We start from the raw sequence: 27,851 nt of genomic DNA, 5'->3' as shown, positions 1-27,851 counted from the left end.
ATAAGAGGGAGTTCAGTATTATCAAAATATCCAGCAATTTGTTCTTTAACAGAATGGTCGTTAAAAATACCGGCAATATTTACAAAATCAAAACCTTTATTGACATACTTTATTTTAATAAAATGTTTTTTATGATCTTCAGGGCGATCAATTTTGGGAAACAGTTTAGAATAACAATATGCCATTATAATTTGAACGATTTCATACTTAGGACTGCAATATGAAATTGTGTTGCAATCCTCTAAAATTTTATTTAATTTATTTATAGGTAAAGAACAGAGCTTGGTTAATAGATAATGTCTGCTGTTGTTTTTTCTTTGATTGCGATTTTTTCTACGCCCATGAGAACGGTTTTTACGAACAGTTTTAGAAACTATATCCAAAATGTTAACAGAATCGGTTCTTGATATATTACCAATTCCCATGATATTATCATTAAGACCGAGAGGGTAGACTGTCTGTAATTTTTTAATCCAATTTTAATTCAATTATTTTCCGCGATCGTACAAACTTTGAATGAGATTCACCAGGCTGCTTATTTACTACTTCTGAAGGTTGAACTGTTAAAATATTTAATAGGATGATTGTGCTTTTTAAGATGTTGATAAATGATACTTTTGAATTTATTGGGTCTTTTAAAACGATACAGGTGTTCTTGCGTGCGTTAAGATAAATATCGTCCGTTCACAGAGACGCTTGATCAAGTGTGCTCTTTATTAAATACGAATCTATCCTATGGCAAATACTCTATTACCCTTCACGGAGACGTCTGATCAAGTGTGCGCTTTAATAAATACGGATGGTTGTTATGTACAAGACGTCATAGTTTATTACTTTGAATTTGAAATTTAATCGACCGTAATAACAGAACATTCAGTATAATAAATTAAATAACACATATCTGAGAGGGTGATAGAGCAGATTGTTACCCCTCGAAAAGACATTGTAAACCTTGGCTTCGCCTATGTTTTCTCTGGGTAACAATCTGCTCTATCACCCTCTCAGCTATGTGTTATTCAAATAATGGCAATAAAAGTATAAGCAAAATTAACACTAAGAAATTTTAAACCATATTAAATAAATAAAATATAAGAAATACTGATAATAAAATACAGTGGTATACTTCTATGATAAATAAATCTAACAAACTGAATAAACATGTATTCACTAACATATTAACAGCATTTTTACTCTAAAACACATTGCCAAGTTAAATGACTAAATCACAAATTAATTCTCTATAGAGAGTCTTATCACAACATGCATGCAATGTTTTAAAATTGCATGTTTCAAATAAAACAATTTTTAGCAGATTTCATAGGGTTATGAAAATGGTATCAATAAAGAGAAAATATATAATTATTGCTCATATATCATTCACATATAGTTTCCATTATCTATAGGAATGTGAAAATATTCTGATAGAAAATCATAGTTAGTGCATAAATCTTGGTCTCATTTTCTCAGGACTTGGTGATTCAAATGTAGGTTTCTTTGGCAGTAATACAACATGTACATTTGAAGGGACCCACATTTGTATTCCATCAGAATCTGTTGTTGATGTCAACTGTTTAGGATTTGTCTGCTTTCTCACCCTTGTCTCAGGCTGAGGTGGACCATCCAAATAGTCTAAAATGTCCATATTCTGTAAAAAGAAATGTTAGCATACAATTTTACTTGAGCAATTCAGAAAGCAAAGAATATACCTCTGAATCTTAAGACACATTTTTTAATCAAAGTAACACAAATGTCTTTTCTAAATTTGGTAATTATCAACATTGATTGGGAGGACCCATTTTCAACATCAATTTTTGGCTATACAAGAGTGCTCACAATGGAATGTATGTCCTGCCAAATCAGTTTTAATTTAATCATATGTTTTTGAAGTCTTTGTGATGAACTAACATGTATTTTTTAAAAATATAAATGGTTAAATTATAAAAGCAGCAAAATGTATGAAGACATGTCTAAGTGACCTGTGGTTCACTGTTTACATCCTCATTTATGTTGGATAATTGTCTCAATGGCAATCACAACACATCTTCTTATTTTTGCACATCCTATATTACTGGTGTATATTTCACATATGTTTTTAGCTTTATGATAATTTTTAAATAAAGAGATTTACCTCACAAATGTTTTCTTTGTAATCGGTAACACTGCCATCTCCATGGTTACTTGTATGAAACTGTGGCATGTAGGCAGTATTCCTTGTATTCTGCAAAAAATAAAATCAATCATTTAATTATTGGATATGCATTTCTATTCTTTGCTTTTTAAAGTCTTAAATGTGTCCATTTGCACTAAACATCAATATTTGATATAAATTTATTTACATCTGAACATCTTTTTTACTTAATTTTGGACATTTAAAATTCTTTTCAGTACTAAATTGATCAACATCTGACAGCAATTAATATACCCTTAGAGGTGAAAAACAAAAACGTAAAATTAATTTCATAACCTTTGGTGATTTGTGATATGAAAAATCTATGTAAACATTTAAAAATTTACAAATTATTTGAAAATGCCATTTGACTGTTCAAGGGGTAACATAAAAACCAAAGAATAACTATCCATTCTATCAATACATACCTGATCAGCTAGTCTAGATGTCTGATCTTCATGTCCATATCTACTGTTCTGGCTGTCATGGTAACCTGATGATTGGGAACTGTTTTGTGCAATGTCATCAGGTAATAAACTTAGAATGTCTCTCTGAATCTCTCTTAGTGTATCCCCATGATAACTCATATGTCTCTTCATTTTCTTTGCCTCGTCTTGCTGAATGAGATGGATAAAACATTGAAATTTAAACAAGCAAAAAGGTTTGATTTTCCATAAGGTACTTCTATCAGCTGATCCTTTTCATATGAACAAGATTGATATGCCATAGCGAAATGTTCCCCCTGTTGTGTAAATGAGGAATACAATTGTGTTTATACTATAGGGTTGAAGGTTAAAGTCCAATAACTCCTGTAAAAATGTGGATAGTATAACTAGATGTGCTGGCAAGCAGACCTTTCAAGTATAAGAGTGTTCTGTTAAACAGTCTCAGAGGAGTTGCCTTTACAAAGTTTCATTCTGGAAGGATAGTCCAAAAAAGTAAAAAGTCCCTTAACACTTGTAAAAGTGGTTAAATCACAATGATGGTACAATATGGTTAACTTCACATTTCACATGATTGCAAACAATCCTACTAATATAAAAATAAGATGTGGTATGATTGCCAATGGTCCTCCACCAGAGACCCCCCAAAAAGTAGAATTAGAATACATTGTACAAAGTATGAGAGCTTTCTGTAGATCCATTTGTTATTTGAATTAGCTTAACACCTTGAACAACACTAATGTTCATCTGATAATATATCATCCAAACATTCAAGTACAAACATAAAACATAATAGGATACAGTATCAGAAAATTTAAATAACTGCAGAAATTTCTAAAATCATCCATTTAAAGAAGAAGCAAAATCTGATACAACTAAGTCAATTACTGTAAATTCAGAAATTATTTCATGCATTTATTATTGTGAATTTTGAAGAATGGACTAAGATGTGATATTAATTGATGCGATTTCAGGAAAAATCTGCATACAGTTATATGTATCAGATATCAGAATGCGAGTTTTTATTATCGTGATACTCATTCAGTCGCATTATTCGCATTAATAAAAACCTCGCAATAATTTCTGAATTTACAGTATTTAAATTTGGTCTTTTTAAATTCGTTTTGTTTTTTTAAAAGCTCAATATAATCACAGGGCTTTCAATAAATTTTAAAATAGCCATATGTATTTTTCTACCAAAGTTGTTTATACATTATGAAAGTGGCAGGTAGAGAACTGAAACCTACGATCTAATTTTGAAAGCCATGCAATCAGTTACCTTTGCAGATGAATGTTCTTTGATATCCAATGTATCATGATTACCTTTAACAAATTCAAAGCATTTGAATCTGAAGCATTTGAATCATCTGTTTCCATAGGCTGAGGTTTGGAAGCTAACTGTTCCATCTGATGACAAGCTTCTGCTATCATCTTATCATTGCATTTCAACAAAGTTTTTGCATCTACTGAGTCTTTCCTGAGGTATTTACGTGGAGAATGAGTTACTGTTGATGAATGTTTGTAACTAATACTAGCCATGCTGTAAATTGGAGGATTATTACACCTATTAATCAGAGATTTTCCATCTAAATATTCTTTCTCTTGAGAAGATGAAGATTCATATGTTACACCAGTTGTTTTAGGGAAAAGATATTTATCACAGTTCGTGGATGATCTAGTTGATTTATGATTATGCATTGTTATACATGGCTGAATCTTTGAAATCTGTGGAGACTGTGACATATTAGTTGATGATGTAGTTTTGACACTTGATGGTCTGGAAGGTACCTTGACATTACCTGTTGAAATATATAAAATCATTTTTTATCATAATTAATCCTTAAAGCAACTGTATCAAAATGTCTAAAAGTAATGATAGCATAAGCATTAGTGTAGTCATACTGCATACAAATTCTCAGGATTTTTCTTTTTTATTACATAGGTAGCAATCAAGGGTCCGGAAACGGTCATATTTGCCAGACATGACCGAATCTGAAATCTATTTGTCCTAAACAACAAATTGGGATTTAGGTCAAATTTTATTTTTTTACAGAAATAATTTCGGTCATTTCGTTGGGATCGGGTTTCTTAATCGCCATTTTGCACTTGTTTTTGTTTCGTTATCCCTTTCTTGTGATAAAACTGCCACTCCAGTATAGTATGATAATCCTCAGGGCCCTACTTATAGCTATATTAATGCCTCCAGGAAATATTGGCTAAAGATAGCTAATCACTTTTTACCTGTTTTTAATTCACACCTGACCATGCTGACATTGATCACAAGCTCAGAACTAATATTATAAAGAAAAGAAAATTCCATGACAACTGTAGTCATTATCTAATTACTTTTCGGCAAAGATAATCATCAATTCTGATTTAAAAATTAAAACTTAATTTAATTTACGTAGAAAAAAGTATTTTTTCACGAGTACAAATGTAACACACATGCTTGATTTACTATGTAATACGCATGCGTGAAATTCTCTTCAGCAGACTAGACACTTAATCATAAAATGCAAAATAATTTCATGCTAAGTAAAACAAGTGCAACTATTATCTGTAATATTCAAACATTTTTAAAGGTAAATAATAAAAAAAAGACGGTGATTTCCTGTCAATTTGATAAACAAAACGAATCTCGATAATGAGGCTGGAATTACTCATACTTTTGTATTGTCGCAAACATCCGGTTTTAATTTCGTCTTCAAAATAGCAAGAAACGTTAGCGATGTCGAGAAATTTACAGTTTTGAGTCATTAAAATCTTTCATTTTAAAAATGTTGCCTTCCCTTAACTGTTCTTGAACGTTGTTAGGAAAATGGTAAGAAAATTCATAAAGTAAATGCGATGAACAGTCAAAACACATTCGTTGATGCTAGGAACCTTGTGTGATTTCGACAATTTTTTTAAAAAAGGGCACCAACTTTTAAGTTATCTCAAAATGACCGAAATTGTGTGAAAAATTTCCAGATCCTTGGTAGCAATAGCCAATTTTCACTTAAATTTGAATTCAAAATGAATAAACTATACCTAAATTTGTGTATAAGTCTATATAAAACAGAAAAATATATCACATTTATCCCATTTCCACCACTTTTTACTTTTTTAATGTGTACCTTGTTGCTTTGCTGGAGAATAAATGTCTAGAAGTGATCTTTTCACTGAATCTACCTGTTTGGCATGTAATTTCTTGGATATTGGAGTGGAACTAAAAGAACTGCAATAGATAAAAAATAAATATATGTGCCATTTAAAAGTGAATAATTTATAGCTGCAGAGTTCTAATCTTTTGTTTTTACAGTAATTATCTTCACCATCATCAGTGCTCCCTCATGCCTATTTAGAAGGGTATTAGGGACCTTAACCAAGAAGCATAATCAAAATGCTCTTGTCATATACTAATATAATTGGGTGCAACGTTTTTGAAAGAAATCCCTTTGCCTTAAAGATGAGTCCTTATTCACCGCTTGTTGGGAAAAAAATCTATCATCGTTTGCGCCAAAAATTAAATATACTATTACACCTCTTCTTTTATAAAATATTATTTTTATATGAACACAAGTCTCCACATACCTTTAGATCGAATAGTTTTCACTTGCTAGAAGTGCGATATTTTTAGCTATATTCACCCACTTGGATGATTTACACTTGTATTGGACATACATTCAATTGATGAAGTCTGGTTACTTTCAATTCATATTTGGAAAGAGTTGTTACTAATTATAAAGTTGGACATATCCAGCTCAACATTGCATAGGTCAGAATATTCATTTAAAAGGTGTGGATATTGTCAGCAACTGCCAGCCTAGAAAACCAATTTTCAAGCACTTTTTCCAGGGTTAAAACTTCTGCAAGATTGTTTAACTGCATTGGAATTTGAACTGTAATTTCATATGATTCCCAATGAGACATCTATCCACGATTTCACAAAAAGTGGTTGTTTGAAGATTTTGATCATCAAAATTTTGCAAAGGATCAACACAATTTTGTTTTTTTGCAATAGAAATAATAGTGAGGACCACAGTGATCTGTAAGGATTTTTTCTCTATGGGCCCAGGTCCCCCATAAAATAAATTCAATGGGCCATTTTAAAATTAATGGGCCATGTTGTCAAATGAGTGGGCCATTCGTTTACAATAAATAATCAAAAAATAAAATGTATATTTCAGCAACAAGGCAGTAGTACTTACAGTACCTGTATGATTCTAATTGATATCATGGATATTGTTCCTGTGCTTTGTAATTTCAATTTCAATGAATATACAATAATTTCTTCCAAACCGGGCAATATTTACGATAACCTTTATTTACAACTGGTACTGTTGCCTTGTTCATGTTCATGTTTTTCTTTACATTAAATTTGGGTCTTCGTCGATTGCCATACTTTATTCCAGACGTTCCGTATTAGAGGACGTTTCTGGCATTTCCTCTGCACTTGTATTATTATTACTTCATCGCGATGACAAGAATAACAGTAGAGAGTAACGTTAATTGATAAGACACAACAACAATTCGCTGAAGGCATGTTTACAAAATGTTCAAACGAGACAAAGACCAAAAAACTGACAAGGACAGTTAAGTGCCTTTTATGGAAACAAATACTACATTCATAAAAAGGCTTTTGGGTTTTTCAATCGAAATAATAGCAAGCTTACTTAAAAGATTATAATTAGAGAAAAATTTTCGACTGTACTAGCCAAATTTCACAAATTTAAAGTTGTTTATAAAAATTTATATCATGAATGATGATTTATTACGTATTTTGGGTAATCAGCTATACCGCATGTTGCTATTATTACCGTAGAAAAACGCCCGAGACGTCCCAAAAATCAATAGGTGGTGCTCCTATCATTGGAGGGAACACTACACAGTTTTGTACACACACATGGCGACACGATTCACGATCGGAAATCCATTTTACGATATCTAAAGTTTAAAAACAAAGTGAAAAATATTGTGCGCCATGTGGGCGCTTACATTTGTCACCCTATGCGCCATTTATGGTCGAAAAGCGCAATTGGCGCATGTCCTTCCCGATCACTGAGGACCAGCACATTTTCTTCAAAGACCACCAGGGAAAAAAAGATTTTGAGATCTTGGTATGATATAACTTTATTCAAAATATCTAAAGTACAAATCTATAGTCCCCTTGATTTTTGCTGGTTAGAGACTAATAAACCACCAAAATCTTCTGACAATTTGAATTTTATTCACCAATTAATTGTACAATAAACGTATTTACACTTTTGTTATTAGCTGAATTTTGTCTCTGAATGACCTTAGATCTGTCTCCAAATAACATTCTGACGTCAAGCAACAATCACTTTTTAATTATGACGTCAAATTTTTTAAAATTGTGATGTCAAATTTTACGGGAACTTGTGTAACTTTAAGGAATGGCAACAAATTTGCATACAAGTGTAAATACATCTATATTCAGTCTAGACATCTTGACATTTAATAAATGTGATCAGGCTTTAAATAACTGTCCTATCTCTTTAAATGACATCATAATCAATGGCTTTGTCAGTTCTAGGAGTAATACTACCATTGTTTTTCCCCTATTAGTCTTTGTTAAATTTGCACTTTTCAAAAATTTGTCCAGAATTTATCTTTCTTTCAAATAAAGAAATACTTGGCATGAGTAAAGTTTTATCCTGTCCAGTACTACAGAACAAATTTCACATAACATTTCATTGCATATAAGATAATAACCATCACTTGAAGTTAACCAATCAAATTTTCACTCCTTTTTTCCCTGTGTACAAGCTTTAGTAACCATGTAACCTCAAATTTCCAAAATATTCTATAGAAACACCAAATAAAAAAAGAATGGTGCTTTGAAACACCTAATATATGTTTATGCCTCAGAAATTTTTTACTGCAATGAAATGTTAGATTGATTTCCTACAACTGTCAAATTCAAGGGAATATTTTTTTTTTACCCTTTTTCATATGCAACCGGATGTGACGTACTATGATTTGGTGGTATTACACCACTATATGAATATCACACCCTTATGAGATTATGGTAGTACATTTTCTAATTCTAAATTTGTTTATGATTTTTTTTCAAATATCTTAATAATCTTAATTTTAAAAACAAACACATAATAACATGACAACAGCAAAGCAGGACATATTAACGTACAGTGAGTAACTTACAAATTGTGAAACAGTGTTGAGATATTAAGATTTTAGGGATTTTGTAAATCATACTTACTTCTGTTTCATTATCTTCCTCAGTTCTTCTACAGTCTCTTCAAACAAATCTGAAATCATACATATTTGAAATACAAAACTGACCATAGAATAAAAAAAGGATGTACACTACTGTGAATTCATTTTTTTTATCAATGTTTTTATTATTCTAAAAATTGCAACGAGACAAGTTTCACAAAAATATAATCTTGTCTTTTAAATTTTGACAGCATTATTTGTATGTGTCTCATTTCCTGACATTGCAATAATGATTATCACATTTGTGTCTATTTTTCAACAATTTACAGTACTGTTTCTTACAAGTCAAATGTGTCCTAATTTTTGGTTTTATATTTGCCTTTTTTATGATAAAGATATATATACAAGTTCGAAAAAATCAACACATCACTCTCACGTACACCTTACTTTATATACAATTAAGGACTGAATAATCCACAAGGATATGTTGTCAGCATCTAATTTGAAGGATATAAACTAGAGGCACTAAAGAGCCTGATTTGCTCACCTTGGTCTATGTGTATATTCAATAAAGGACACTTTCCAACTTCGAAGACTAGAATAGAATTCATGACAAAAATCTCTGTTTTGTTGCTCTTGTATTGCTGATCATTTTGTGTTTAGTTTCTCTCTATCTTCTTTAGTTTTTGTTCAAAACACAAAAGAGGGTAAAAGAAAATCCTCATTTAAGGGCAATCATTCCTATAAAGAGTGACAGTCTACTAACTGTATCTGCAAATTATGTTTGTTCAAGTCTATACACTAGCTCAGCACCTTTAGGATCAACAGGAACAAAGATCACCCCATCAAGATATATTATCTTTAATCTTTAGTCAATCAGTTTGAAATATCTCTAAATACCTCATGGTAAGAAGCTGTAAGGGATTTATTTCTCAAACTTGTCATTCAAGGCCAGCATGCTAACACTAGACTATAGAGAGCTTATGAACTTTTGTATAAAGAGTTATAAATTTCCATTTAAGCTTTTAACTCTATTAAAGGACTGTAACTCTATTCAAAACAAGAATGTGTCCATAGTACACGGATGCCCCACTCGCACTATCATTTTCAATGTTCAGTGGACCGTGAAATTGGGGTCAAAACTCTAATTTGGCATTAAAATTAGAAAGATCATATCATATGGAACATGTGTACTAAGTTTCAAGTTGATTGGACTCAACTTCATAAAAACTACCTTTTTAACCTGAAGCGGGACAGATGAACGAACGGACGGACTCACAGACCAAAAAACATAATGCCCCTCTACTATCGTAGGTGGGGCATAAAAATTTAACCAGACTGAAACACAAATTCTATCAAATTACAATTACACATGGTTTCATAACAAATCAATAACTGAAAGATTAAAGAAAACAATGTAGATATGTAAAGCAGCAGTGAAAAAAGTCTGGACCACTGAAATATTTTGCAGAAATGAGTGCTACAGTGACAGAGGAATAACATGATATAAACAGATAACATTAAAATATACATTTATATATTAGTTTATATGCTTACTTCTACCAGGAAAGAACTGCTTTAAGTTTAGATTCTTGATAAGTAATTCAGAAATGTCTTCCATTGGAGGTTCCTGTAATAAAAATTCCAGTAATTCTCAGTCTATTCAGTTAATGATAAATATATTTACAGAAAAAATGCTTAAAGTAAAAACAGGACAAAACTCTTCTGAGTTTCTTCTCCACAGCACTATGTCCTCTAAGTTGACCATTGACATCAACTATTCACAGTATCAAATGAAATATGGATTAATTAATTATAATATTAAAGTGAAAATTCTTGTACTTTTAAGGTTTGATATGATATAACGTAAATTCTCTTATGGATGTGGCCAGTTATCTATTTACCGCATGTAGAGATATTTCTTGCCTATCAATTCAATGTGAAACAGGTTTTACAGCACTTGAGAATTTGATATTGTTTGATATAAACTCTCAGTATTTAATTTCAGTTATTTGATAAGAATGGTAAATTTGACAAATTTTTGTTTTAACATGTTTAAGGTCCGGAATTCTAGCACCATATAAAACAATGGATCTGGCATTAACAGGTAATATAGTAGCTGTCTCTAGCATTGAACAAGCAAAGATCAGCATATGAGTTACAGGTGTAATACCACCATTGATTTTCCCCTATTAGTCTTTGTTAAATTTGCACTTTTCAAAAAATTGTGCAGAATTTATCTTTGTTTTAAATAAAGAAATACTTGGCATGAGTAAAGTTTTATCCTGTCCAGTACTATAGAAAAAATTTCACATAACATTTCATTGCATATAAGAAAATAACCATCTCTGGAAGTTAACCAATCAAATTTTCCCCCTTTTTTAACCTGTGTACAAGCTTTAGTAACCATGTAACCTCAAGTTTCCAAAATATTCTATAGAAACCCCAAATAAAGAAATAATGGTGCTTTGAAATACCCAAGATATATGTTTATGACTCAGAAATGTTTTAATGCAATGAAATGTAGGATCAATTACCTACAACTGTCAAATTCAAGGGAATATTTTTTTTCGACCTATTTTCGTATGCAACCGGATGTGACGTACTATGATTTGGTGGTATTACACCTAAAGAAGACTTTTTTGTTAAATAAACTGAATGTGACTTTTTTCCTTTGTAATACTGGTTATTTCAAGCATTCCTGTCAAGTTTTGTCATAATCAGTTCAATAGTTTGAGAAAAATCTAGTATAATGTAAGACGACATCTACAGCGATTCGAGCAAAATTTCTTCGAAAAATTCAAACCAAGCCGTATAATGATAGAATATAGTGTGGACCAATAAATGACCAAATATTTATCTCATCTGCCTACAAACAGTTGAATATGATACAAAAGATGACTTTAGGATGATAAATACTACTAATGGACCTCTTTGTCTTCCTTATAAGGTCTCTTTTGGTCCATTTATACCTCTCATTTCCTCAAAATTTCTACTTTTTAGGCCAATAAATAAAAATTTTGGGGTAACTTTCACTCATTCATGATAGAAATGTTATTATAAATGATTAATTGAAGTATTCAAGCTGAATGAACTATCCGTATAAAAGTTTACTGTCTCCAAGGAGGTTTCAATAAGTCCTTACGTAAAACTTAAATTTACGCCGCGTTCCAGAGAGGGACATAAAAAACTTCTCTTTTGGTGAATAAATTGTTGTTACTGCTTTAAAAATAATTTCATTTACTTAAAACTATATATTTATTAAAGTATTTCTTAGGAAAAATTTTCTAGTATAGCAGAATATAAGAAATAAGGAGAAAAAGCTCCCCAAGACTCTAAGTATGGCTTGTTCTGTCAACTGATATTCATGGTAAAGTCCTATTTCAAGGAAATTTTCTCATAAAATGTATTTTGGAGACTCAATCCACTCAGAATATTTCATTATTTGTAATATTTCACTTAAATAGCAAGAAATTTTAACACATGAGAGTACTCACAAGGTCAAAGGTGCATGTACAGCTTCCCATATTAGGTGTAATACCACCATTGATTTTCCCCTATTAGTCTTTGTTAAATTTGCACTTTTCAAAAAATTGTGCAGAATTTATCTTTGTTTCAAATAAAGAAATACTTGGCATGAGTAAAGTTTTATCCTGTCCAGTACTATAGAAAAAATTTCACATAACATTTCATTGCATATAAGAAAATAACCATCTCTGGAAGTTAACCAATCAAATTTTCCCCCTTTTTTAACCTGTGTACAAGCTTTAGTAACCATGTAACCTCAAGTTTCCAAAATATTCTATAGAAACCCCAAATAAAGAAACAAGAAATGAATGTAACAGGATGCTGTTACGAAGTCTCCCAAACGAAGCTCCCATAATTCGTAATTCCCAGGGTCGCCTGACATTGGGCAACTTCCAGTGAAAATTGGTTTGGTCCAGTAAAGTTATATGCATTAGTGATGCCTGGGGACTAATCTTGTATATCATTCAAATCATCTTGGCATGACAAACCAGAATATATATGGTTTAGGGGTGGGGATCTCGACCATTTACAAGATACTAGAACATTGGGGGTGGGGAGGAACCCCTGGGGACTGGCCCTATACGTCATTCAAATGTTCATTACATGACGAACAGGAATATATATGGTTTAGGGGTGGGGATCTCAACCATTTACAAGATATTAGAACATTGGGGGTGGGGGGACCCCTGGGGACTGACCGTATATGTCATTCAAATGTTCGAGACATGACAAATAGGAATATATATGGTTTAGGGGTGGGGATCTCAACCATTTACAAGATATTAGAACTTTCTCAAATGGCAGGGGGTGGGGGTGACCCCTGGGGACTAACCCTGTATTTCATTTGATGTGCTTTATCATGACAAACCAGAATATATATGGTTTAGGGGTGGGGATCTCGACCATTTACAAGATATTAGAACTTTCTCAAATGGCAGGGGGTCGGGATGACCCCTGGGGACTAACCCTGTATATCATTCAAACCATCTTAGCATGACAAACCAGAATATATATGGTTTAGGGGTGGGGATCTTGACCACTTACAAGATATTAGAACTTTCTTAATGGCAGGGGGTGGGGGTGACCCCTGGGGACTAACCCTGTATTTCATAAGATGTGCTTTATCATGACAAACCAGAATATATATGGTTTAGGGGTAGGGATCTCGACCATTTACAAGATATTAGAACTTTCTCAAATGGCAGGGGGTCGGGATAACCCCTGGGGACTAACCCTGTATATCATTCAAACTATCTTAGCATGACAAACCAGAATATATATGGTTTAGGGGTGGGGATCTTGACCACTTAGATATTAGAACTTTCTTAAATGGCAGGGGGTGGGGGTGACCCCTGGGGACTAACCCTGTATTTCATTTGATGTGCTTTGTCATGACAAACCAGAATATATATGGTTTAGGGGTGGGGATCTCGACCATTTACAAGCTATTAGAACTTTCTCAAATGGCAGGGGGTCGGGGTGACCCCTGGGGACTAACCCTGTATATCATTCAAACCATCTTAGCATAACAAACCAAAATATATATGGTTTAGGGGTGGGGATCTTGACCACTTACAAGGTATTAGAACTTTCTTAAATGGCAGGGGGTGGGGGTGACCCCTGGGGACTAACCCTGTATTTCATTTAATGGGCTTCGTCATTTAGAACATTTTCAATTAAAAAGATTGTGTCTATCACAAACGGTTTTCAATTTATAATCATTTGAAAATTTAAAAAAATAAAATCCCATAGGGTTCTATAGTAAAACCCTCTTTTCTTTTTGCCCCTCAAAGTACCCCTTTATAAACCCCACTGCACAAACAAAACCCTGATTGCACCACTAGACATGTTAGTCTAACATATTGTGAAACCCTAAGTTAATCTGACAAGCGGTTTTGGAGAACGGGTGCGGACAAGTTCAAATTTAAAAGCGGCGGAAGAAGAAGAAGAAGAAGAAGAAGAAGAAGAAGAAGAAGAAGAAGAAGAAGAATAATAATAATAATAAGAACTGAACAAAAACAATAAGTCTTCCCAAACTTCGTTTGGGAGACTTAATAATGGTGCTTTGAAATACCCAAGATATATGTTTATGACTCAGAAATGTTTTACTGCAATGAAATGTAGGATCAATTACCTACAACTGTCAAATTCAAGGGAATATTTTTTTTCGACCTATTTTCGTATGCAACCGGATGTGACGTACTATGATTTGGTGGTATTACACCTACAGTAATAAATTCTAATCTAAGCTTATAATTAGATACTTATACATGAAAAACTTGTCCTTTACCTCTGGTAAAATTTCCCTTAAATCTTCAGAACTTGCTGCACTTAAACAGCTTGCAGAGCTAAAAGATAAAGTCTTATGCATATATCTTTATAGAAAGGTTTGGCAAATATCAAGTAATCATTAAGTAATAAAGTACATTCTAAATAAACATCCATTTTTCCAAATGCAAAAATGATATATTTGGCACTGAAAGTATCTGGTCTATTGACATTTTTAGAGAAATCTGGTAATAAAGAAAAACATATCCTCTTGAATATATATATAGGTCCAACACACTGAGTACTTTTTTCATTGATCCATCAAGAAATCAATTAGGTCAGTCTCAACTCACAAGAGACATGTTTTCAGTCTTAGATCTTTATAGCTACCAGAAAAGTCATCTGATCTGTACATTTACCACCTTTTTCTTATTCCCTATAGTGACATTTTGATGGAGTGAGATTTTACATAGCAGGAGAAACTTACCCCATCCATGCACTCAGTGTGGCTCCGTTATGAATTCAAGCGATTTTATTTTGTATTTTCATCTTAAGTTTTGTATTCTTGTTTGGTTAATTGGATTTAAGCATGGGTAAATTACTGTTGCATCTATTTTAATTCAATTACTTTCAAAAATAGTGAATTCCATATAATTTACAGAGAAATATTCGACAATATGTAAATCTTTTTTCTACAAATTCTACCTGACTGCCATTTTGATCTTTGGAGATGAAGGTGTGATAGAATTACTACCAGCACTTCTGTATCCCAAATCAGACTTCTTGTTACTATTAGCTGTAGATGAAGCTCTGTAACTTGGTTTTGGTAATATCAAAGGACTACAAAAATTCAAACAATTTATTAATGTTAATCAATAAAGCATTTCTATTTATAAGGAATTATACAAAATAAAACAAAAATTAAATGAATTCACTTTCTTATCAATTTTTTATGTATTAAAGTTGAATTTATAGAATAATTGAATTTTCTGTAAAGCTGAGATCGACACCAGCAGAACATTTTGCAGTTGAGATTGACATACAGACCTATGACTAATATTAAGTTGATCATCATGTGACTGATTATCATCTTCTTTGACACTTTGATTTAAGATCTTCTTTAAATCTTCTTGTGTTTTTTTCTTTACTGCATCAGGGATATATATTTCTAGAGAAGAAAAAAAAACATATAACTTTGGTAGTGATGTTGTACTGATTTTATTTATATAAGAAAATAACAGATAATCAAAATTTTTGTTGGTGTAATAACAGTACATTCATCTTTGATAAAAGATTTAAATGGTAATACATGTACTAGCTATTCATTCAAATTTTCAAATTACAAAATTTAAAGGACAAGGTGCACCAATGGTCTAACTCAGATTAAAATATAACCATGTTAGAAGTTTTCATATTCTTTTTTTTGTCCAGTTTTGATGGTTTCCAAGGATTATTACATGTTATTTTTTGTTAATCATATTTTTTTTTACAGGAAAATAAAATCACATATTATATAGGAAATTATGTTGCCAGGTACTTGCTATGAATTTATTGTCACAAAAAAATGTGATACATTTAAAAAAAAAAATGTTAACACAGAGATATGTCTCGCCTATTTGTTATTTTGATAATGCAAATGTTGAAATTAAAATAGCAATACTTTAACATGTATTAAGTCATTCCCTTTAAACAAACCTAAACACAAACCTATGTAAAAGTTTCAAAGTCAATGAACCATAATCATGATAATTAGGGGGTGGGGTTATATAATCTCCATGGAAATGAAACTTGCAAATGCCAATACATTTGCATACAGAATATCATTGACTTAACATGAGTGGTTCATCTTAAACTGACCTAATCACAAACTAATACATGAAAACTAAGCAAAAGTTTCAAAGTCAATAGACCATGAATGAGGGGGCAGGGCCAAATAATCTCCATGGAAATGAGATATGCCAATGCTTATACAACTGCATACCAAATATCATTGACCTACCACTACTGGTTCCCCATAAACTGACCTTATCACAAACTAATACATGTAAACTAAGCAAAGTTTCAAAGTCAATAGACCTTGACTGAGGGGGCGGGGCCAAATAATCTCCATGGGTAATGAGATGTGCCAATGCTAATACAACTGCATACCAAATATCATTGACCTACCACTAGTGGTTCACCATGAACTAGACCTAATCACAAACTAATACATTGTTGACCCTGCCGCCGCCACCGGAAGCAGCATACCTATGTCTCGCTTTTTGACCTTGTCAAGGCGAGACAAAAATTACAATTCTCTTTTTAAATCCTGATCACAATATTTATATGCTGTATTTCCTGACATCCCTTTTTTTTTTATTCAGCATCAATCGCAACAATAAATGCAGAAAACAAAATATACAGTTTTAAAAATTGGCTTTGGTGGATAGTTGTCTCATTGGCAATCATACCTCATCTCCTTATTTTTATATTGATTTCTAAAAACTCGGATATTAAACTTTTCCTGTAACATTCACATTTTCCTGTTGATAATAATTTCTTGAACATTTATTTCAAAAAATATGTCCATATGTAAAAAAAAATTATTTTTTTTCTTTCTATTTAGTATATATGCATTTATCTTATAGTGAGAAGTACCCTCAGGCACTGGAGATCTACTGAAGTCAATCAGATGGTACAATGATAAAGAATTTTTAGATGTTTTATCTTTGTAAAAAATGCGATGAGATATGGGATCTGCAAAAGTAACAGCTCTTGTTTGAAATTAAAATGGCATACATTGTAAACATGTAGCAATTCCTAAAATTGCAATAATTAATTGCACTTTGTGTCCATTGTTAAAAAAATCACAACTACAGAAAACTGACATGTCAGCAAGGGCCACACTTACATATTTTTATGTGAGACAAAGAGACTGATGCATACAACATGTACAAAGCAAAAGTTCATCGGTTGTCAATTTTCATAACTTTTGACACCAGTTTTAGGATGTGTTCTTGATTAATATATGTTTTTTTAAAATCCAAGCCCTGTGACATGTATTTTGGATGGCATTTTCAAAAATGGTGGAATTCCAATAATTTTGACACAGAGAATCCTTTAGTAATAGCAAATGATATTTTCCATTCAAATCCTAGCAAGAAATACTATTTTCGAATCTATCATTTTTTAAAGAAAAAACTAATTTCTTGACACAATTTGACTTGAGGAGACAATTTGGAATGCATTTTAAATGCCTATTAAATTCTATATCAATTTTTGAAGACATCCTACTACAATAGAATGCTTCTCAAAATTTGTGATTTTTAATCAAAAAGTAAGTTTTTACCATTTTTTTTAATTTGTCGATCATTTTGAAATTTCTTAATCCCCTTATATGTCAGTTTTTGTTAAAATTCTATTATAAGTAGACATTTCTCAAAATTTGTGATTTTTTTAAAAACGAAAAACAAAGTTTTTTCCAAAATTAAACAGCAGAGTTTCACCAAAATATAATATGCACATCTACATATTATGCACAACAACTGTGCAAAATTTTATTTGTCCTATTCATTTACTTTTGGAGTTTTTACGTTTACAAGAAATTTCTCAAAACATCTGATTTTTGTTTATTCCAAAAATAATGAGCTGAAATTCACCAAAATATGAATATGCACATAATTTCTTTGGCTTCCTATGTATACTACTGGAGATTTTGCATATATAAAAGACATTTCTCAAAATTTGTGATTTTTTAACAAAAACAAAGTTTTGCAGAAATAAATGAGCCGAAATTTCGACAGAATATAATATGCACATCTACGTAAGAACTACAACTGCGCAAAATACCTATACTTTTGGAGTTTTTTCGCTTACAAAAGACATTTCTCAAAATTTGTGATTCCAAATTAAGCTGAATTTCACCAAAATACATTATGCACATCTACATATTATGTAGAACAACTGTGTGAAATTTCATAAGCCTCTTACCCATACTATTGGAGGAATTGGAGATTTTTGTAACATAACACATTTCTCAAAATTTTGATTTTTCAAACAAAATCAAAGTCTTGCAGAAATTAATGAGTCGAATTTCACTTTTTTTTAACAAAACGATTTTTTTCTCCAAAATAAATAAGCTGAATTTCACCAAAATATAATATGTACATCTACGTATTATGTACAACAACTGTGCAAAATTTCATTGACCTCCTACCTATACTTTTGAAGTTTTAGCGTTTACAAAAATTGAGGACAGACAGATGGACAAAGTGAAAACTATAGGGGCTTCTGCATCCTCGATGCGGGGCCCTAATAATAAATGAATGCAAATTTTTTTTGAATTTCCAGAACCTTTAGCAATGCTGTTTTCATCATATTTACCTCTGGATATTGTTGAAGATTTCTTCCCTGCATTGAAAAGACCCATTTTTCTCTGAAAGAACAAACAGGAAAAACAAGTGAAACTGCGAGCTACTGCTCACTGATGATACCCCCGCCCAAATACTTGACGGTAAACAAGAAGTTGTTGAGTGATGAATCTGAAAACGCATCACACGATATAGCTGACTTATATAAACTCTGAAACCAAATTTCAGAAATCCTTGCATTGAAGTTCCTGAGAAAAATGTGACGAAATTTTCAACTTGGCTTTCATGTGTAAAATAATACAAGTGTTCGGTAAACAAGAAGTTGTTGAGTGATGAATCTGAAAACGAATCACACGGTATAGCTGACTTATATAAACCCTGAAACTAAATTTCAGAAATCCTTGTATTGTAGTTCCTGAGAAAAATGTGACGAAAATTTTCAACTTGGCTATCATGTGTAAAATGATGCAAGTGTTCGGTAAACAAGAAGTTGTTTAGTGATGAATCTGAAAATGCATCAAACGGTACAGCTGACTTATATAAACCCTGGAACCAAATTTCAGCAATCCTTGTAATGTAGTTCCTGAGAAAGATGCGACGAAAAAATATTCATGAGACAGACGGACGGACTGATGGACGGATGGATGGACTGACGGATAGATGGATGAACAGAAGGATGGACAGACAGAGGTAAAACAGTATACCCCAACTTTTTTAAAAGCGGGGGTATAAAAATCCAAAATCTATTCAAATCCTCATTAAACTTTAATTAATAGACATCATTGTTATCAGCCATGGTTGCATGGTTGATAAGGTAAACAGATGTGTTCAAATCTATATAATTATAAATTTTGACTTGATTGGTTTCCCAATATGCAAAACTTATTCTTTTCTTTTACTGTTTACCAAATTCAAGACTGCCTAGCATTATGCCATGGGAGTGGAAACCTGGATTGTTTTTTCACCTGATAGTGATTTTATATTTTCTTTAATAAGCAGAGCATACATAGCACAATAGTAACCTGATTATCATGATACTTATCCATTCTAAATAAAAAAGATTTACAAATTGAAAATGTAACTTATAAGACAGTGGAAAAATATCATTATTAATAGGTCAAGTTGTAGAGTCTATTTCTCTGGTGATTTTTATGAAAAATTCTTGATTATGATATTCAGAGCAGATTGTCGTCAGATATTACAAGCAACAGTTGATTCGGCATGTGGTATATCAAAAATTTATTCCAAACTGGTTTACACATGTTTTTAATGCAAGCAGAATTAACGAAACATTTTAAATAGATATAACATACGGTCAATCTGTTTTGACATATACTGCTAACTTTAGATGCATCTATAGTGGGTCTTAATATCTGAAAGAAGAAAGGAAATAATTAATCAATTACAATGTATCAATTTCTAGTCCCTACCATGTTTGCATATAAACCATGTACAATATAAACCATGTACACATACCACCTTTTTATTCCTTTAAATATAAATGTGGTGTAAATGTCAATGTCAACCTAAAACAAAAGATAACACCAAAAGACAACAAGAGGTCAATCAGTACGGTCTTCAATGATAATTCAGTATCAACACAATATATCAAACGTTCATCGCTATGAGTTCTTTTAATATATTGCCAGGGAAACTGCTCCATAAAGTTTACATATAGCCATATTCCAAACATTTGTAATAAGCATTTACCAATACCTCCATTTTCATATTCAATAAAAACACTCATAAATATTCATAAAGTACAATCACAGTTATGAAGATCTGTGCTTGTGATTTTAAGTTTCTTGCTTTTGTACATAATCATGATAATACTTTAAATTCAAAAAATATCTGAGTGCATTTACTATTGAGATTGTGAACAATGGAAAAACATGTGAGAATACAATAATAAAACATTGCAAAAATTTCTAAATTTACAGTTGGGTTAATATCCCAAGTGCTCCTCAAATTGAGGTACTCAAATATAATTTATAAACAAAAAATCTCTGTGTAGTGATATTGGATATGTTGCAATTTTTAACAAGTGACTGAGCTTAACCATTTGTGCTGATTTGAAGAACAGATAACCATAGAATAAAGGTGAAAAAATTATGGAGTTATTTCAATGAATGCAAAGAACTGAATATCTAAATATAAAAATTATCTTTTTGTGTGAAAATAGGGATTTTTTACCTTGAGAAGCCGCATCATAATGAGTTTTTATTGGTATGCAAAATTGCAGGAAAATGAATCTCATTTCGAACCTGAAAATTTAACCACATATCTGAAAATTTCTCAGCATCGAAATTAGCCATCATACATGTTTATGATATGGGCAGAGGAACTGAAGAAAATGCCATCATTACTGCCTTAATGAAATGAATTGTGCATATTGACCCAGTTAGTGATAATTGAATTATAATATTGACTTAATTGAAAACTTACATGACTAACATCATTTGCTATCTTCAGATGCTTTGCAACATCATGTCTGTCTGTCGTTTCTACCTGAATGGAAATGAAAAACAAAGATGAAAACATTTTAATATGAATTCACAGTTTTTAAAGCCGAGTCTGACTGAAATTGTGTTCAACATTTGTTTCATTGCAAGATTCAGTAGGGGAACTCGAGAATAAAACCTCCACTGCAGTTTCATCAATTATATTTTGAATCACGTGAAAGTCCACGAAAATTAGGCAACCACCCTCTATAGAAAGCATGTTCAGCATAATTTTTATGCAAGATAATGAATTATAATTGTGTTCAACATTTGTTTCATTGCAAGATTCAGTAGGGGAACTCGCGAATAAAACCTCCACTGCAGTTTCATCAATTATATTTTGAATCACGTGAAAGTCCACGAAAATTAGGCAACCACCCTCTATAGAAAGCATGTTCAGCATAATTTTTATGCAAGATAATGAATAATACCATTTTCAGTTATAATTGCAAGATTTCTTTTCTTCTGTGTACTTTTTAACATGTTCAAATATGCATGAAACGTGAATTTAAAAATCTGAAATTCCTTTAATAATGTCAAACCCTGAAACTACAGTAATAATCATAATTTAAGGTTTCACCTTTTTCTCTTTTCTCTGTGGTTTTTGTCTTTTCCTACGTCTCCTTTTTTTGTGTGTTTTTTTATCAGAAGTAGTAGATGATTCAGATTCTGTCATACTAGATGAGCTCTCTCCTGCCACTTCATGAACTGAATGGGTCTCTGCAAGGTCTATATAACTTGGCTGATCCTTTCCAATCACTATAGCTCCACTCCCACCTGGTACTGAATACCTTGCTCTGAAAACTTAAAACCAAAGCACTGTAAGCGCTATATGCAGTTAACCAAAAACCAAGGCAAACGTAATTATGAAAACTGTGGCAGTGTTGCTTAATTTTTTTTTAAAGATTTGAAAGAACAAACATTATACATTCGTATATTGTACATGTATGTTTATTAAACGAATTGATTATTAAGGCAAATTAATCAATATTTTATCAAGATTTTCAAAAGCAATGCATATATCAATGTATATTTTTCATGATGAGTTTGCAGTGGTACAAGTTCGCAATAATTGCAGTTGTTCTAGTTGGTAGTTAACGTTGGTACCAGTTGACTTTTAGTGGTACAAGTTGACGTAGTACGAGTTTGTAATAGTATGAATGGACTTGCTTCCCTGGCAGGAACACTGAGTTTGGCTTCTACAGTACAAAAGTTATGAGATACAAATCAGCCAAAGGTTTACTACTACAGGGATCAAAGGTGAGGTCTGATTGACCTGCCCATAGTAAATGTAAATGACCATTACCTTCACCAAGTCCATGATGTCACTCCATCCCACGTTTGGAATAAAATGACAGGTTATTATAAAACAGTTGGTCAAACATTCTTGGGCTTTACACTGCTCGAAAGATTTAATGTTTTTTTTTAAAATGAGCCATAAATGAAAATTTTTATAGGTCCAGAAATAATTAAAAAAATAATTAAAGTAAATTCAATTAACCTAGACTTATTTTTGCATCAATTAAATTTTATAATAAACAAGAAATAACTGTAACAGGATGCTGTTACGAAGTCTTCCAAACAGAGTCCCATACATCATCATTCCCATGGTCGCCTGACATTGAGCAAAGTCCAGTACAAATTGGTTAGGTCTAGTAAAGTGATATGCATATGTGAAGCCTAGGAGATTGACCCTGTATGTCATTCAAATCTTCTTGAAATGATGAACAGGAATAAATATGGTTTAGGGGTGGGTATCTCACCGTTTACAAGTTCTCAAAAAAAGGGGGGGTGTGATCCCCAGGGCTATTACACTTTATTTCATTTGATTTGTTATCTTGTCCCATACATGAATATATGGTTGAGGGGTGGGGATCTCGACAGTTTACAAGTTTTCAAAAAGAAGGGGGTGGGGTGACTCCCCTATATTCATTTGATTTGTTTTATTGTCCACTACAAGAATATATATGGTGAAGGGTTTGAGATATCGACCGTTTACAAGTTTTTGAAAAGAAGGGGGTGGGGAGACACTGGGGATTCCCCCTATATTTCATTTGATTTGTTTTATTGTCCCATACAAGTATAAATATGGTTTAGAGGTGGGGATCGTGACCGTTTACAAGATAAAAGCACATTTTCAAATTGAAGGGGGTGGGATGACCCCAGGGACTCACCCTATAATTTATTTGATTTGTTCTATTTCGTCTACCAACACTCGATTGGAAATATAAGATTTATATTTCCAATCCTGTGTTGGTAGACAAAATAATTACGGTTGACATACTTGGGTAGGCCTGCTACGAATGATTCCGACAACAAAGGTAGGCGTGTTATACACCATTGTGTAGATAAATCAATTTAGATTTACGGCATAAGAAGTTTTAGTGGGGTTGACAACCGAGAAATCATAATATAATGGAATTTCGCAACAGGGTGACATTTTTTAAAAAAGTGAGTTAAGTACCTTGTGTTATATTAAGGTATATAGGAATTTTTTTTCTGAGACAAGTGCCTGTGGCTTTCATATAGTTATAAAGGAGCATAACTGAAGAACAATAAAAGTGACGCCACCCAAATTCTAACTTGATCTGTGTTTTGTGGTTAGCATTGTGTATAAGTTTCATTACATTTGGTTGAGGCAAACTAAAGTTGGAGAACGGAACTAATTTTGGGACGTACGTATGGACGACAACGGTAACAATTGATGCCTCCTCCGCCGCCAACACATTCTTATATTATGAGTACTGTAGTGATCACATCGAATACTTTTTCACAAATTAATGGTAAAGAAATTAAAAAGTAAAATCTGTTAATATAAATTCAAAATATAGCATCAGTTCAAAGTACAAAATAATGAATGAAAAATTTTAAAAAACATAGATATTTGTGTGCGTTTGAGTTTACACATATAAATAAAAGAAATGTGGGGTATTTGTCAATGGGACAGCAACCTAGCAGCAAAGCAAATCCATAAAACACTATTTTAAAAGAAACATGGGCAAGATATAGTTACCTTGCAGCACAGACTGCTTGATTCTTTCTCTTTCTTCAATTTCAGATAAAATTGGGTCTTTATATCTTTTTCTGTTTTTTCTTCCCATTAGACATTGTGTCAGAGGTCATATTCTAAAACACACAAAAAAGATAAATATATTTAACCTGTTTAAACTGTAGAGCTTATTGATGGGATATTTTAGTACAAATAAACAAATGATGAAAATTATGGATTTGCGATCAATATTAAGGGATTTCAGGGAATATTTCAGTGGCAAACTATCGATCCCAGGTTTCACTCATAAACTGATCTTTTGCTGACATGATGAAAAGTCCTAAAACTAAATGATACAAATGCTCTGTCATGACTATAAAATGGGATTTGAAAGTTTATAAATTTATCTATATAATAAATCTATATTACATGTACAAATGCATATATAAGCATGCAGAGTAAAATAACTTAGTCATTTATTAAATAAGTATTTTACAGAAAAGATTGTGACACCATCATTAAAAAACAGAGTTATGATTTATGTCTACTTCTGCAATGTCCTTTGAAAAAAAATGCCAAATTTAACTTTCATACATTTGCAGTACATTTGTGCATTGAACATGTTGAAGGGTCCCTTCAACAATGAATCTGTCATTATTGATAAAATTTTGAATGTAAACAGACTTGTTTAAAAAAAACAAACATATTAAAACAGCTATATAGTCACTATACACCTCATTTCCACACTGAAATAGCTTTCTGACAGGCAAAGAAAAATTGAAAATCAGAGATTCCACATGGATCATCCTCAAATGGATACATTATGATTTGATGTGCAATTGTTTTAAAATTATATAGTCTTGGATACATGATTTTTTCATTAAATGTTATAAGCTTTGAACTAGCTGTCAGTAACTGTGAGTACTCTCAGATCTGTACTTAGTGTCAAAATTTTGTGTTGTGATGGATGTAGAAATACCCTGCCACGTCTGGTCTGTGTTTTCGTTAGATGTTTTTCTGCTTTGTATCTATCAATGAATTAAGTCATTTTCAACTGATTTTAATAGTTTGCTCTTATGTTGTACTGTTACACAACTATCACAGGTGAAGGGAGGGTTGGTGCCTTCAAACATGTTTTAAAAGTAGTATTTGAAAAAAAATTAATTAAATCGTGTATAAACATGATAAAACAACACAGTCATTTTCAAAGTGGAAGTCTATACATTTTTTGCCTGTATTTTCAGACTTCGTTCGGTGTGGAACTTGACTGAACAAAATGGCGTCAATGTAAACTATAGACAAGGGATTTTGATAGAAATTCCTTTCTAGCACCATTTTCATAAAACCAACACCATGTTATAGAAAAAAAAAGATTTAGCTTTTGAATAGTATTTCATTGCCGTGTCTTTTCAAAGGAGATAGTTTAACCCTTACCAGAATATAGTGTTGGTGTATTTTTGAAGCACTACTTAAAATTTTCAGTATGTTTCGAAGTAAAATCATATACAATATACCAATATTAATTTAGCATTCGTAATTAAGACCAAATTGTAGGAAAATGTTCCTTCTTTAAAATGATATCTGACGTTGTCACTTTGTCCTTTCTACTTTTCAACATTTGAAAGACAATCGTATTACACTACCAGATTGAAAGACACATTTTGACTGAATAATGAAATCCAAACTACAGTTTTAGAAAATCGTAGAAAATTCAGAAATTTTACCAGAAACATAAAAAATAGCCAAATTTCTAGAATAAAGTTTCAGCTTCATAATGATATTAACTATTTTGTTTTGCCTTTCATGGTTGTCGTGCCTTTAAAAAAAATTAAAACACTGTATTTTTTGTATTGTAATCCTGATGAAACTCTCGCAAATTTCAAGACCGAGGTCTATTTGAATAAGACTTTTCATTAAAATTTATTGCTAACGTATGTCTGAAAAGTAATTAAAATGATACCTAAGGCCTTAGCTTTTACATGGAATAGTAGTTTATACTTGACTTGGTTTTTTCTCTCCTTTAAAAGGCTTTATCATGTTTATTACCCAGTGAATTTAGATGAGGGACATGTCATATATGACAGGGAATGGACCTCCCGTCACGATTCTTTATATTATTCATCATACTTCCGACCGAATCAGACATGGATGATCAGCAATATCGCTCCGCTGGAGTCTCTATTGATCTCATGCCGTGTTTCCATTCCTTTTAAATATGCAATTCCTTGTAGTCTGTAGAGATTGAGGTCATTTTCCCTTGTTTTAATGTTAGTCAGTCAGGGGTACTACTTAAACAAGTGATTTCAGAATCACTCCCTCGAGTGATTTTGGCTGTGAAATATTAAAAATTTTCACACAGACTTTTTAAAATCACTGAAACAAGTAATTTTAGAAGTTAAAATGTAATCACTTTAATAAGTGTTTATAACATTTTCTTGATATTTTTCCCACAAGCTTGATTTTTTTATTGGTAAAAAGACAACAATTCCATTGAAAAAACAACTATGTATATGCAGAAATTGTCTTTTGCTTGATAAGCCTGACACTTTTACAGTTTTTTTAAAATATGCAAAAACTGGAATAGTTTGTAGATCAGGTCATAACCTTGAAGTAGATCATTCTAACTCTAAAGAAAACCAATCAGGTTACCTAATATTGTTGATCTTTGTCTGATAGTAAGAGTAGTTAATGAATTTTTGATTACAGAAAAATTCCCAAGGGTACTTTTAAAAGCTTTAGCGCACTAACTTACTGCCCAAGCGCACTGGTGAAATTAATATACAAAGAAAAAGGGATAATTGATTTATGTAGGAAAATTATAGAAAAGATTGTGAAAATATGGAAAATAAATGAAATTAGCATTTGAAGATCAAAGAAAACACTAAAATCACTTAAATAGGTGATAACTGAATTTATCAAATCACTGAAATAAGTGATGATGAAATCACTTGTTTAAGTAGCACCCCTGACTGTTAGTTGCAAGTTTTCTATATATAGACAAGTGCTCAATATAGAGCTTGTTTTAAGTATGCGTATAAGCCTCCTTGTTACAGGGACAGTCTACACTATCAGTATCATGTACATGATGTATGCAAGTTGTTATCTATAATCTAGGAAAATTTTTTAATTGAGACATCATATTTAGCAACCTTGACACACTATACGGGAAAATGTGTCTGGTGTATCAGACAGACAAAGTTGACCTGTTTCTAGGGATGAAAATAATCAATCTGGGTTATTCAAATTACTTATACAGAGAGGGTTTTGAACACTTTTTAAATCTTCCCGCTGCAGGCCATTTTTTTTTCTTTTTACGAAACTAATCCTTTTCCATTTTAATTAATCATTGAATCAATTAATTGTTCAGTAATTAATTCATTATAAAGAAATAACACTATTTAAAGCAAATAAACATAATCAAACATT

The 27,851-nt window shown here is 31.9% G+C and overlaps 1 protein-coding gene across 1 annotated transcript; it reads right to left on the bottom strand.

The window, feature by feature from the left end:
• Window positions 1-1,061: 1,061 nt before the first annotated feature.
• On the bottom strand, window positions 1,062-27,738 carry LOC127706614 (uncharacterized). The gene is made up of 16 exons (XM_052211269.1): window positions 27,674-27,738; window positions 24,450-24,562; window positions 22,017-22,240; window positions 21,381-21,443; window positions 20,249-20,308; window positions 18,949-19,000; window positions 15,634-15,754; window positions 15,292-15,426; window positions 14,609-14,666; window positions 10,348-10,420; window positions 8,834-8,882; window positions 5,727-5,827; window positions 3,934-4,409; window positions 2,596-2,784; window positions 2,129-2,218; window positions 1,062-1,645 (listed from the first exon to the last, which is right to left on the bottom strand). The coding sequence occupies exons 2-16, from the start codon at window positions 24,535-24,537 to the stop codon at window positions 1,436-1,438; spliced, it is 1,989 nt and encodes a 662-aa protein (XP_052067229.1). The 5' UTR covers window positions 24,538-24,562; window positions 27,674-27,738; the 3' UTR covers window positions 1,062-1,435.
• Window positions 27,739-27,851: the final 113 nt, after the last annotated feature.

This window comes from Mytilus californianus, unplaced genomic scaffold (genome assembly GCF_021869535.1).
Source record: "Mytilus californianus isolate M0D057914Y unplaced genomic scaffold, xbMytCali1.0.p SCAF_6, whole genome shotgun sequence".
NCBI classification, from domain to species: Eukaryota; Metazoa; Mollusca; class Bivalvia; order Mytilida; family Mytilidae; genus Mytilus; species Mytilus californianus.
This window is presented reverse-complemented; position numbering and strand designations above follow the sequence as displayed.

Excerpts from the sequence above, each read along its gene's own strand:
- LOC127706614 (XM_052211269.1), bottom strand. The coding sequence starts at position 24,537 with ATGGGAAGAAAAAACAGAAAAAGATATAAAGACCCAATTTTATCTGAA. Across the intron at positions 14,667-15,291 it reads AAGATCAAAATGGCAGTCAG|CTCTGCAAGCTGTTTAAGTG; the intron begins GTAGAATTTGTA and ends TTTATCTTTTAG. Across the intron at positions 10,421-14,608 it reads TAAGGGAAATTTTACCAGAG|GAACCTCCAATGGAAGACAT; the intron begins GTAAAGGACAAG and ends TTTTTATTACAG.